This window comes from Panthera leo, chromosome A3, assembly GCF_018350215.1.
Source record: "Panthera leo isolate Ple1 chromosome A3, P.leo_Ple1_pat1.1, whole genome shotgun sequence".
Classification (NCBI taxonomy): Eukaryota; Metazoa; Chordata; class Mammalia; order Carnivora; family Felidae; genus Panthera; species Panthera leo.
Window position 1 is genome coordinate 64,936,994 of NC_056681.1, and position 14,591 is coordinate 64,951,584.

The following is a 14,591-nucleotide window of genomic DNA, read 5'->3' on the forward strand; positions in this document are numbered from 1 at the left end:
CTGCATTAACTGTCTGTAGAGAACATATCCTTAGAAAGCTGTTTTATTTTATTTTAGCAATTTAGTAGAGGGAATTAGCTTTATAAAAAAAATGCCAGTGTGCTTACACAGTTGCATCAAACAAAACATCTACGATCAGTGAAATAATAAATAACCAATGCCACAAAGAATAAGTAGTATTGATTTTTATGTGGCTTTTCCTATTTCAGAACCACTTGCTAGGTTATGGTATACTGTGTGATGATAATATAATTAAAACTGTAATTTTAAAAATGTATATACATATACATCCAAATGGGTATGAGTAGATAAAAATGGGAAGGCATCATGCACTGAAATGATGTAATCACATCATTTCTAAAATCTGTTTTAGGAGCTGCCTTAGAAATAAACTTATAAGTGACAAAGGGAAATTAGTTTTCTTACATTTTTTAAAACAACAACACCTCCTCTCGAATAAAAAGAACCAGAGAAAACCCCAACAATCCTATATTACTCAGCTTGATCATCCTCTTCCCATGGAGTCTGGTTGCTTTAAACACACACACACACACACACACACACACACACACACACACACACACACAGCTCTTCAAAGGAATGTGACAAAATGCTAAGGCATTTTGAAGCATCTGAAAAATAATTTAGAGAAGCATATTCAGCTTTTTTCACTAAGTATTTATTTACTGTGGAAGAAGACTATGAAAGACGGTGACAGAGCCTCTGCCTCGAATGAGCTTACTAAGTCTAATTTTAAGCAAAGACAATATGTCAGAATAAATAATCTTCCACTTCCACCTGGTCTTCTAGAAGCAGGAAGTAGGATTTTACCTGCAGATAAACACACTTTGAAAGTGCTCAGTAAAGATGATTTCATTGAACTCTCTCAAAAATTTATTGTGGATATAGATTTGCAGACAAGAGAATCAAAACTCTGATAGATTAAGTGATGTGCCCCAAGTCACACATCGGAGACCGCAAGGATGTAGGTAAGGAAAAAGCTCTCATATATCACCTCTTCATTAACACTCCTTAACCCTTTAGTTTGGGGAATATTCAATGCAGACAGAAGATTTAGATCACGGCTAAACTTTGGCACCCAAGGACCACTGCCTGGGAACAATTTATTATTTTTTTTTTCAAACCAAATTCAAAAGGAAAAAGTTTGGCTCTTTTTGAGTTACTCAGTAAAAGTTGGACAAAATTAAGTTAGTGGTTTCAAAGGCTGTACACTCTCTACAGCTCAAAAACACTGTGTTTAGAATTCATATAATTTAATTTACTGGCTGTAAAGCCATAATGTGGATTAGTGCCTGTGAATATTTGAAAGAAGAGAGCAAATAAAAAAAGTAGTCCTCAAAAACATACAGGCTAGTGATGGCAGAGCTGAAATTAAATAGCTCCGGCACTACTAGGAGATAAAGCTCAGGTATTAGGGTAAGGCCTTTCCTCCTTGAGAAAACAGCCTTTTTACTATGAATTTGGTACTGCCAAAGAATCCTCCTTTCAAGGAATTTGAAAATGCTAAACATCTGTCATTTCCATAAAACCCCTAGCTGTCCTCTGAATGGGCAGAGCCATTTTTATTCCATTTAGAGAGTGTGCAATTGAGGTGAAAGTAATTTGCTTCTGGTCCCACAGAGAGTTAGAAGACAGGCTAAAGTTAAAATCCATAGTGAGACTGGGGACAGGAAAGGGAGGAGGGAGACAGTGGGAGACTAGATCGATACCCTACTGAATTTCAGGCTCCAGACTGAGTGATCTAAGCCTGAAGAAGAGGAGAGAAGGAGAGGGCCGATACTTTGGAGATGAGAGAGACTGAAGCAAACGCAATGTTGTGGCTGGCTGGCAAGTCCCTGCCACTCCTCCTCCACTGGGTGCTAACAGGTTGATCCAACAACGCAGCACAGAAACCACAGCATTTTCTTTAGTCCCAAGACCCAGAGTTAATGTTAATTAGCAATGTTAAATGACCCAAATTATCGCCAGATCACATGGTAGAACAATTTCTTCCTGGGAGACCAATGTTTATAAACCACATCCCCCTTTTCTTTTATAAAAGGCTCAGCTTGACAGCCCCTCCTCAATCACAACAAAAATAACAGCAATAAGGGGCAACTGGCTGGCTCAGCTGTAAGAGCATGCGCCTCTTGATCTTGGGGTCATGGGTTTGAGCCCCACGTTGGGTTGTAGGGATTACCTAAATAAATAAATACATAAACTTAGAGAAAACAGCAATAATAATTACAGCAACAACAATAGCTTCCTCTGCCCCAGGGGCTAAGAATTCTAGATATATTAACTCATGTAATCCCATGAGACAGGTACTATGCTTTTCCTCACTGAACAGACAAGGACACTGAGGTATGGGGAGATTAAATCACTTTCCCAGATCAAACAGGCATGGTGTGAACCCAGGTAGTCTGGTACTGTACCGCTTCCAGACAGAGCTAGGGGACAGTCAGGTACTGTCTCAGATTCCTCAAGTTCCCAGTTCCCTCCACCAGACTTGCCTGAAACAGGGTGTGTCAGGACAGCGAGCAGGGCATGAGACATGACAGTCCCTTCCTAAGAGCCCACAGCCTGGTCATCTGGTTGTCAAATGGGCAGATGCTCTTTGACCGGCTCTTTTGTGAAGGCCCTTTCAAAAATGTGATAAATGTTACTTCCTGGGAATTACGATCTGATGTTTGGGGGTTTTAACTACCAAAAAGAAGAAAAAAGAAAAGAAAACCTAAAATCACTTTTATAACCTGCCCACTTACCTTAATAGTTTAGGCTTGGCCACCCTCTTATGAGGCTGTGTATCTCTCTGAAGAGGCAGTCACAGTTCCACAGGAACTAACGTAGGGTAACCGGCTGGGTAACACACATGCTAACACATCACTTGTCACAAGTCAGCAACGATTCTGTCTTAATTTTCACGTCCCAAAGCTGCCAACTCTTGTGAGGCAAGCCCAGAAAAATGCACCTTTCAAATGTGCAAATAATTTCTTACATCTGTTTACCTAATCTTCACTTTTTTTTTTTTTTTTCACGGCATTTATTTGTTGTTGGGTTTCTTTTCAGGCAACTTTCCCCACAAAGAGACATGTTTTTATCATTGCGGAAGTGAGCTGGCATGCGAACGCAGAAGCAAGCTGCGGTGAAGTTTAGATGTGAGGAGGTGTGTGAGTGTGTGAGCTCAGGAAAGTTACAAATCACCTCAAGTCCTGCGCCTTCTGGGTTGCTCACAGTCAAAGCTAAGTATGTCACATCTGTAAACCTCACTGCTCTAATGCTGCTGTTTGTTGTTCTGTTTCGTTTTAAAATAACAATCTAAACTCCCTGCACTACAGCTGCTCATTAGCCAAAAACTTAGCTCTTGCTGGGCAGAGAGCTAAGTTTGGGAAGAATGTGATGAAGGCTCTGAAAATCATTCCAAAAGAGCAGTTCTGAGATGCTAAATCCTTGACTAGGAATGGGAAAGAAACCGAGTCTAAGATGTGCTCACTCGTTAAAGGTCTTCAGTATGGGCCACTTGTCACTGTCTGGGTTGACTTACTGTAGCTCCGTGCCAGGGACAAGGAAGGACCTCTACGGGGCCTCCCCAAACCCTAGTCCCCAACTGCTTTTGGGCCAGAAACACTCGTTGGGATCCATTTATCCATTTATCTCATCACAGAATCCTGTGTATCTGTTGGCTTAATTCTACTTTTGTTTTTACCCCCTAGCTTTATTAAGACATAATTGACATAAAACACTATACAAATTTAAGGTATACAACCAGTTGACTTGACACTTACATAACTGCAAAATGATTACCATCGTGGCAACTCCATCAGGTCACATAATCACCATTTCTTTCTTTTTTTTTTTTTTTCTTACTTAGGTATTTACTTCTTTTTTAGAGAGAGAGAGTGTGTGCAAGCAGGGGACGGGCAGAGGGAGAGAGAGACAATCTTAAGCAGGCTCCATGATTAACACAGAGCCCAATGTAGGGCTCGATTCCACAACCCTGGGATCATGACCTCAGCCGAAATCAAGAGCTGGACAACTCAACCAACTGAGCCACCCAGGAGACCCTTACCATTTCTTTTTTTGTGGTAAGAACATTTGAGATCTACTCACTTACCAACTTTCAAGTACATAATACAGTACTGTTAGGTATAATCACCGTGCTGTATATTAGATCTTCAGGACTTACTCATAACTGAAAGTCTGTACCCTTTTATCAACTGTTGGTCTTAAAAACCTGATACAGGTTTTTAGTAAATTAAGAATACACATCACTGGGCTTTTGTATAGAAGATATCCTCGCCCTCCCCAAGTAAATATTTTGTCAAGTTACATGATCACTCTTGTCCCTGACCTGGATTTTAAATGGATAGTCGTCTACTCTCTGAAAACATACTTTCAGCATTGATTGTAAGGGCCAGGAATAGGTGCTTCGGCAGTAATAAAGGAAATGATAGTGCTAGTACGGCACAGTACAGCCACTGACACAAATCATTCCTTGATACACATTTGCCTAGTCCATCAGAATGGTGCTGCGTGTGTGTTCCTGCTATGCAGGCTACTAACCACCTCCAGAAACTAGTCTTTTAAAATGTCTCCCTAATGGCCAAAATGGAAATGACAATTAAATACCAGCCAATACTTTATCGACATGAGCGCCACGTGACAGTCTTGACATTAAATTTCCTGGAATTTTTTTCAAGCTAAATTCAGAACATCACAACTTTCAAGGTTAACTATCTGCAGTGAATCAAATTCTCAATGCAGGACATTCTCTGGGACAGTGCCAGGTCTCACGGTGACATGTACAAATCAGCATAATGCGCAGCACAAAGCTTTACCTCCTAATACCTTATTCAAGAAAAAGGAGAAATCAGATACTTGTCTTTGGCTCTCTTGACCAACCAAAATGGTAAGGCAAAAAAGAAGAGGCATGGGGTTGTGGCAACCCCTAAATAGGTTGTTTCTGGACTTCATTCTACTCATAGTACAGCAGAAATTTTCCTCATGACCCATTATCACCAACACAACGAAATCACTCACACATGAGGACAGCATGACAATTTCTGGTTGATGACAGAAAATGGTAAGTAATCTTTCACAGTCTCTCTTCTTTTCTAGTCTGTAAAATCTAGGAAGGTTCTGGACACAATGCTCTGTGAAGGCATGGGATTCAACTTGGGGAGGTCTGAAAACACCTTCAATCCATAAGGGACTCTGAAATGTCACTCAACTTGTGGGATAGGCAATTGCAGAAAGGATGCTCTAGATGTTCTATCAATAATTTGGCTTATGCAACTGCATTGACCTCAGCCACTTTAGATGAGAGAAAAAATATCTGGAGTGAAGTAAAGCTAGACATTTCATTCATTTCATTTTTAGCCAAAATAGGATAAAACTTACAAATAACCGTAACGCAGGGCAATAATTAGTAAGTGGCCTTTGTGAAGTACAGAAGTTGTATACAGGAGAAAGAGCTCGTTTCCAGAGAGGAGTATCCTTCTAAGATTTCATACAGGAGGTGACATTTGGGCTAGGTCTTTAAGAATTTCAACCAGTAGAATGTGGAAAAGAGATGTTTAAAGCGTTGGGGACAAGAAAATATAGCTCAGTCAGGTTTGGGGAATAGCTAATAGTTCAATACAAATAATAAACATTCATTGAGTATCTCCCTCATTATCAGGCACTTTAGAAACATCATCTTGTTGACTTCAGAGCAATCTTATGAGGTTGGTGTATTATTATTCCCACTTTTTAAGGTACACAGAGTCTCAGGTAGGTGAAGCAATCTGCCTAAACTAACAGAACTCAGCTTACAGAACCAAGATATGAACCAGATCTATGACACTTCAAACCCTAAGCTTTTAACTAGCTCCAAAGCCTGATCTCTTAACTGGGTTACAATTAAAAAGCTGGTTTGGAACCTGATTTAAGTGGAACCATATATTTAAATATAATCATACATACATCCATAACGATCATTCGGATTAAGGATATCATATCCTTAAAGATGGTATGTGTTTAGCACAGAAAAGTACCAAGATGTGTATATGTGTTTCCTAAGGAAAGGAAAAAGAAATGAGTAGCTGGAATACGCTGGATTTGACTGTTATTCTCTATCATCACATGGCTGAAATTAGACTCTGCCTTTCCTCTGGAGAAAACATTACCTCCTCCATTAAAGGAAACTTGGCCTATTTATTTTATTAAGGGATCTGTAGGAAATGAATTCTTCACATAGAGTCTGCAGGATTTTATGCTGCTCTGCTGCAGATATGTTTCCTGAATATTGCATTAAAAGAATTCCCTTCCGTTATGTTTTTCAGAATGAGGGCCTGTGCATTTCAAAAGAAGCAACTTGATAGTGACCGCATTTGGTATCTTCTCATGTTAGGAGAGGAACAGGGTGTAGAGCAGGAATAGCATATTCATCCCAGAAATGTACCCACCTCTACTAGAAGATATTTTTAAGTAACAGAGAGAGAGTAAGGAATAATGCAAGGCTTTTGGGAAATGTCAATGAAAAAAACACAGAGAATCCCTATTACAGATTTAAGTGGAACAGGGGATTAAGAAACCTACTATTGCTACAGATCGATCTTCCTTCAGTAATCCTTTGAAGCCATTCTGTTCTAAATCTCTTTTACTTGTTTCAGGGCCTTTTTCACATTTACTCCATTAAATCCTACTTCACTGAAAGATTCAAAAATACCTTTGAATCCCCTTCCTTAGATGTCTTCATATCTTTACTCATCCTAATCCATACTTCCCTAAGCTACTGCTCCATCTGGTGATTCTGTTCCTCTCCCCACCCTCACTCCTCACAGGCTGCTAAGGACTCTTGACCTCTCCACCTTGTATAGTTGTCTCACCTCTAAAGGTAGGGGTTAGGGATGGGGAGTGAGCTAAATGAATAAGGCATGTTAGCTTTATAAAATTTTATGACTGGCTCTGGTATCTTTCATGTCTCTACTACTTACTCTTCTTGTTTTGGCCACAGATGTGTTATCGCTGCAGTCTCTTCATTCTACGCTCCCTAAAAGCTAAAAGCAGCAACCACCTTTTATCTTACCTCTTCCTGGACTTCCATCACATGGCTCCTTCTTTTCACTGCCAAACTTCTCAGAAGAATTACCTGCTTCTAATTCTTACCGCTTGCTTTTCCCCAGTCTCTTACACATTGGCTTCTTTCCCTGACACTCTACTAAAGTTAATTTCCCATCTAATGACCCCCTGACTGTGACATCCTTAAACCACTTACCCATTCTGCCATATGTGACACCATCAACTTACTGACCTTCTTTCATGATGTTTGTTTTCATATTCTATCTTCTCTGACTTCTCTCCCTCCTCTGGCCCTCTAAATGTAGATATTCTTCAAGTGTTTGACCTTAGCCACCTTCTCCTCTTGTTCTACATGCTTCCCTGGATGAGTGCCTCTGCTCACATGACTCCTTATCTCTTGCCTCTCCACTGATAATTCCAATCCTATGTGTCATCATGTCTAGTCCAGGCCCTTTTCCTAAACTCTAGCTCTACCTTTCCTTTTGCTTGCAAGAGAGGTTCTCATGAATATTTTAGCAACTCAAACTCAACGTATCTAAAGCTGAAATTTGTATCCTCCTTTCTCCCTCTCTTTATATCTCTTACCTCCCATCCGCCCTCACCAGCCCCGCACAAAAACAACAAATACAAAGGCTTGGTCCTCCTCTCTTGTTGCATAATGAATGTTAATGGCACTACTTCTTTCCACTAACCGAGGCTCGTATTCACAGAATTATTCATTCATTAAACATATACCTTCTGAGTGCCTGCTGTATTCCAGGGTACTGTTCTGCAATCTTGGAATACATTCAAAGATTCCTGCTCTCAGGGAGACTGATCGTATATAACCAGCATAATATATAAGCTGTAAAGTATGATAAAGGTGATAAGTGCTGTAGGAAAAAGAGAAAGAACAGAGTAACGGGGCTCAGAATTACCAGGCTTATGGGTAAGGGCTTCCAGATTTAAGTAGGGTAGTCAGGGTCAGTCTTGTTGACAAGGTGGCATGTGAGCAAAGTCTTGGTGAGGTAAAGGAGGTAAAGTAGTTAGCTGTGCAGATATCTGGAGGAAAAGTGTTCCAGGAAGAGGGTCGACCAGACAGTGTAAAGGTCCTAATGTGGGAGCAGGCTTGACATGTTCAAGGAATAGCAAGGAGGCCAGCATGGCTAGAGTAGAACGGGCAAGGGAGGGAAAAATAGGAAACTGGTCAAAAAGGCATTGGAAGGCATAGGGACTTGGCCTTAATTCTAAGTGAAACTGAGACCAGGGTTTTATGCTGAAGAGTGACACACTCTGATTTACATGTTGAAAGAATCTAGTTGTCTGTCGTGCTTAGACTATCCAGATAGATGCTCAGTGGTAGAAGCAGAGAAACCTGTTAGACTAAATGCAGTAATCCAGGTGGAGATGATGGTGACTGAGACAAAGATGACAGCACAAGAGTTGATGAAAAGTGGTCAGACCTTGGGTATATTTTAAAAGGACAACGAATGGGGAGCCTGGATGGCTCGGTTGGTTAAGCGTCCAAGTCTTGATCTCAGCTCAGGTCTTGAACTCAGGGTCACAAGTTCAAACCCCGCGTTGGGCTCCACACTGGGCGTGGAGTCTGCTTAAAAAAATAAATAAAAAAAATTTAAAAATAATAAAAGGACAGCCAATACTGTTGTCTGACAGACTGGATGAAGGGTATAAAAGACAGTAACTGGATATGAATGGCAAAAATAACATGAACACCAGAGACACTGGAGGAGGAAGTGGAAACTGTTACTGGAGGGAACGAGGAAAAGAGCAGTTGAAGAACTAACCAAACTTTGGTCACCCCTGTGGTTGTTTCTTCCTTTCTCATGGATTTAAGGACCTGCATAAATACATGGGTCTTAAATTAATATCCTCAGCCCAGTCCGCTCTTCCAAACTCCAGATTCGTGCATCCAACTCCCTGCTTGATGCCTCAAACCGGACATGCTTTAAACCCAGTTCCTGGTCTTTCCCCCAAACCTGGCTCCAACCATGGTCTTCCTCATCTCAGATAGAGCAGTTCATCCTCTCAGTTTCTCAACCCAAATGGCCTCAAGTCATCTTGCCCTTACAAGACAATCCCCTTGGGCAATGACCTCTCAGTCCGGTGAACACCTTTGTGCTTCACAAAGGGCATTGACTGCTGACCTCTGTTATGATTATTTGTGAGTAAGTTTTATTCTACTTTGGTAGGTTCCCTGAAAGCATGAAGTGCCTCCATTCATTTTCATATTCTTCAGGCCCTACCACAATGCTCTGTACATTCCAAACAATAAATAAAATCATCAATACAATTCATAGAGTAAAAAACCAAAACCACAAAGAATATGAAAAAAGTATAGGAAATACTGTATTGATCTTAGAGATCAGTTATATTAAGAGAATATCAATTTGCATAAAAGCAAAAAGAAGCTAAACATCCATATTTCAAAAACAAAATAGCATTGTAAGGAGATAAAAAAAGGTAAACAAACTAGAAAACACACAACAAATCACTTCAATATTTAACAGAGAATCCCTACATGTAAATAAAACTGGTAAAATAAAACTTTTAAAAAGTAATATAAATAATAAAAATAGCTTAAAAATAGACTTTTTAAAGAACCACTAAATGACTAAGTTAGGTTAAAAAGTATCACGATTTCTAAATATTATGTGAGAAAGAATACCATAAATACAGAAGTAAAAAGACTTAACAGCTTCATATCTTGGTGTATATCTGGGAGTGACATTATGGTAGGGGGGGCATGAAAGCCAATTATTACATTCCTACCGGTTTTCTGATGTAACTAAAAATGAACTTTACTGCAGTCGAACTTACTTTTACAGAACTGAGGTCAAACCAATGATGACCTACCCATAAGCTTTATGAGCTTTCCTTCCCTGGGAAGATCCTTGTGTAACACTATATGAAAGTACGAGCTACGTATGTTGAGTGACGTCTATACTATGTTTGAGAGCCAGAAATGACTATCATCGTTCCGAGGTGGATAATGGGGATGGTAAGCTTAATCAGATAAATTACTAGTTCTGCTGCCAGATTTTAAAGGTCCGGAGTTGAACTTCATGTAGAAAACAACTTCCCATGAAATAGTCTACAAGTATCCTCCTTCTGAGAGACAAGGTTACTCCCAAAGGAAGCATAGAGACAGGTAGGGCTGGTAGGGCTTTTATGCTCCACATGCAGACAGTGGCCCATGTGAAAACTGGCAGAAAAGTCCTGCTTAAAAGGAGAAATTCAAGATTTCTCCAGCTTCAACACTGCTGGTGGCATTACAAATTGGTATGTTACTTGGCAACATATATCAAGAGCCACATAAACTCTCAAACCCTTTGGCAGAGTAATTCCACTTCTAGGAATCCATCCATCATGAGGAACCACTGCTATTACCAAATTATACTTCAATCATGTGATGGAATATTACCCAGCTTTTTAAAAAGAGAGATAGGCAGAAATAAAATAAAAAATTGTGCTTATGTTAGAAGGCAAGCTGAAAAATTTATAAACTATATTAGAACTATATTAGGAAAACAAACAAAAATATACATTATTAAAAAGACACTGAGCTGCATATAACAAAATGCTGACTTAGTACCCATGAAGATGTCAGCTGTTGCAAGAAGTGTATACAATCATGTGCAGTACACATGCATCTTCTCAAACAACAAACACTTAAAACACAATTACTATAATATGAGACCACACACAATTACTATAACATGAGACCACACTTTCTTTTAATATCAAAAAAACGAGAACCATGTTCTAAGACTGAGACCAGGACAAGGAAGTCCACTCTCAACACTCCTATTCAACACAGTCCTAAAGGTCCCAGCCATTGCAATGGGCAAGAAAAAGAAAAAGCATTAAGATTAAAAAAGAGGAAGTAAAGCTTCCATCTATTTGCTAGTAACATAATTGTTTATGTAGGAAAACTTAAAGAACCTACAAACACCTACTAGAACTAGTATGTGAACTTATTAGCAAGGCTGCAGGATACATAGTTGCTATGAAAAATTAATTGTATTTTTACATATTAGCAAAAATTAGCAACAAATTCAAAAACTTCCATTTATAAGTTGGAAAACATAAAATACATGCAAGATAAGACCTGTACAGTGGAAATTTTAAAACACTGCTGCGAGAAATGAAAGACCAAAATAAGTGAAAAGATGTGATAAATTCATGGTGAAAAGACTCAGTATTATGAAGACATCAACTATTCCTAAATTCACCTACAGACTCCATGTAATCCCAATCATAACTCAATCATTTCTAATGAAACTTGATAAGCTCACTATAAAATGTACAGGAAAATACAAATCATCTATGATATTCAGAGTAGTATTTAAAAAAAATTAGAGGACTAACACTCTCATACTTCAAAACTTAGCATAAAGCTATAGAGACCCATATAGTATGGTACTGACCAACAGATCAATGAAACAAGAAGAGAGCCAGAAAGAGACCCACACTTACACAGTCACTTGGTTTGCAACAAAGCCACCAAAGCAACGGGTAAAAAACAAAGTTGTGTTGTTGTTTTTCAAACTTGGTGCCAAAATAACTGAATGTTCATAATGGACAAAAGAAAATGAACCTTGATCCTTACTTCAAATCATACATGAATTGTTATTTCAGATGCATCACAGACCTAAAAGCTTTTGGAAGAAAACACTGAAAAATGTTTTGAGGTAGCAAAAGTTTCTCAGACGGGACACAGAAAGCAATAACTATAAAAGGAAAATATCAATATATTAGACATCATCGAAATTTAAAACTTCTGCTCATCAACAGACACCAATAAGAAAATAAAGAGGTAAACGACAACCCCGGACAAAACATATATTCACAAAAGACTAATACCCAGAATACATTTAAAAAATTCCCACAACCCAATAATAAAAAGGTAAACAACTCAATCAGAAAATGGTTAAATGATATGAACAGTTTCCAAAAGAAGGTACGTCAATGGCTAATAAGCCCGCAAGAAAGTACTCAATGTCATCAGAGAAATGCAAATCAAAACCACAAAGAGATTCTACCACACACATAAGAGAATGGCTAAAATGAAAAAGACTAACATCAAATGATGATAACGGTGCACAGTAACCAGAACTCTTATATATTGTTAATGGGAGTGCAAAATGGCATTGGCTACAAGTTTCTAAGAATACTAAAACATTCACCTACCTTATGGAGCCAGAAAATCCTCTCCTAAGTATTTTTCCAAGAAAAATGGAAGCAAATGTCAACAACAAAAACTGTATAAGAATATTCATAGCAGCTTTACTCATAATAGCCCAAAATTGGAAATAGTAAAGGTATTTCAATAAGGAGAGTAAACTGTGGTACATTCATACGACGAAATATTAGCAATAAAGAGAAACAGGCCACTCAAACTTGTTACAACATGGATAAAAATCTCTAAACTTTAGGCTGAGAGAAGGCTTACACAAGAGTACAATTGTATGGCACCATTTATAAGAAGTTCTAGAAGAGGCAAAGTAACCTTTGGCAGAAAAAGTCAGAACATGCAGTTAGCTCCAGGAGGCTTGGACAGGGATTGTCCAGGATGGGGAAAGGTTTTAGGATGATGGCAAGGTTTTTTTTGTTTGTTTGTTTGTTTGATCTCGAGAGGAGTTTGGGTTATACACATATAAGTATTTGCCAAAAACTCAGCTAATATACACTTAAAATTTAATCGTAGGTGAATTTTACCTCAAAGGAAAAAATGTTGTTAATAATCAGAATTCTGGTTAATGATATGCATACTGAAGTATTAGTTGAAAGTGTACTGATGTCTGCAATTTTCTTTGAAATACATAAAATAAGAAGGACTGAGGAACAAATAGATGGACAGGTAAGTGGAAAAACAGGCATAATAAAATGTTAATGATAAAATCTAGGTGTGGGTATACAGGAATTCACTGTAAACTTTGTTTTTTCAATTTTATGCTTAAATTTTTCCATGACAAAATGCTGGGGGAAAAACAGGTACCACTGTTTTGATGTTGACAGAATATTATTTTTCACTTCTTCTTTTTCCCCTATTTTCTAAGTTCTCTACATGTGGTATATAATGTATAATTTCAAACATCTTTTAAAAAAGAAAACAATTTCCATTTACTAAAATAATCAAATATAAATTTTTCAAAACAAGTTAAAAATCTCACTTCAGATTCAATGAACGTTAAAATACTATCTTAAAACCTACTGTTATTTAACTCACTAAAAGCCTTAAACTATTTAGTGTTGTAGCGAGACAGTTTCTGCACTAATTAAAAATTTTTAAACTAATTCAATGTGGTGCTAATTTTTTTTTTCTTTTAATGCCTAGCATTAAATCTTTCCATGTACTCAAAAACCTCCGCCATATCATTCTGTGGAATGTATGCTCATTAAAAGTACATCATTTCTTAGACTTTGTAATAACCTAGCTGGGCAATACTTATTAGAAATCTGAGAGTTGGCTGTTTACTTCCAAAAGGGCTTTATCTTTAGATAAGCACAAGCTTTAAGCCAGGTGCTAGTCATTTGTGTCTTGTTAATTTCCAAAACAAACAGAGGAGAGTGCCATGCAATTTCCATTACACACACTTCACCATTAGTACCAGGGTTTATTAGCTTGACACTGCTCCAGGAATAATGGTTTCATTCCTCACTGAAATAAAATAATGTGTCACATAACTCAGCAATGCGGAACTTCTGAAAAATGTTGTCATGTTAAATATGGCCATATTTTTTAAGTCTCCATTATGCCAAAACAAAGGCCGTTTGCTGTAGAGAACTCACTCTGGACACGGAGAATTCTCACATGGACCTCAGACTTACCTCATCGCTATGTCATACGATTCCGGGTGAATACAAGTTTGGTCCAAAGGATTTGGCTTCAGTACAACATTTACTGCAGTTTTGCTCTTCTTCTTGCCCTGCTTCTCATTTGTGACCTCAACACCTGCTGAAGATGTCACAGCAACTCCCTGAATTTGGCCCGCAGATTCGGTTTGCTGACTACTATCACCATTGAAAGAGGCAAGGAGTAGGAGGGAAGGGAAAATTGGGAAGAAAAGAAAAGTCTTTAAAATGTGCTTATTTTTCTGCCACACAAATACACACAAACAGCACCCACATTCTGACCATTCCCTTCATAGAAATTAACACATATTTGCTTAAACATTGTTAACAGAGTTTCCTGTTACTTAAAGCCAAAAATATTCTTCACTGATTTAGCCTGTAAAAGTATCATTCTAGGAGAGAACAGAGAAAACCGCAGAGAAATAAATTAAATAAAAAGGAAAGGGAGAAGGAGAAAGAGAAAACAATTTCCCAGAACTGAAGAAAAATACAAGTTCCCAAATTAAGAGAACCTACTGATTACAGAATAGGATGAATGGGAAAAGACTCAGATTTGACATACTGTGGGGCAACTTTAGAATAGGACTTAAGAATCAAGAAAGAAAAATAAAACAGAATACTTCCCAAGGAACTAGAATCAGACTGGCATCAGATTACTCCCTGATAAACAGCAG

The 14,591-nt window shown here is 38.3% G+C and overlaps 1 protein-coding gene across 7 annotated transcripts in view; it reads right to left on the reverse strand.

Moving 5' to 3' along the window:
* Positions 1 to 14,591, reverse strand: part of SRBD1 (S1 RNA binding domain 1) — a 204,855-nt gene that overhangs the window by 15,962 nt on the left and 174,302 nt on the right. For 5 of the 7 annotated variants that reach the window (XR_006200646.1, XM_042932179.1, XM_042932178.1 and 2 more), the window contains exon 19: positions 13,894 to 14,076. The exons of 1 other annotated variant lie outside the window; for it this stretch is intronic. Coding sequence is in view for 5 of the 6 variants with exons in the window: in XM_042932179.1 (XP_042788113.1) it covers positions 13,894 to 14,076 (183 nt within the window). In the remaining variant the exon portion in view is untranslated. The remainder of the gene's footprint in view (positions 1 to 13,893; positions 14,077 to 14,591) is intronic. One more of the 7 variants, XM_042932176.1, reaches the window with a different exon arrangement.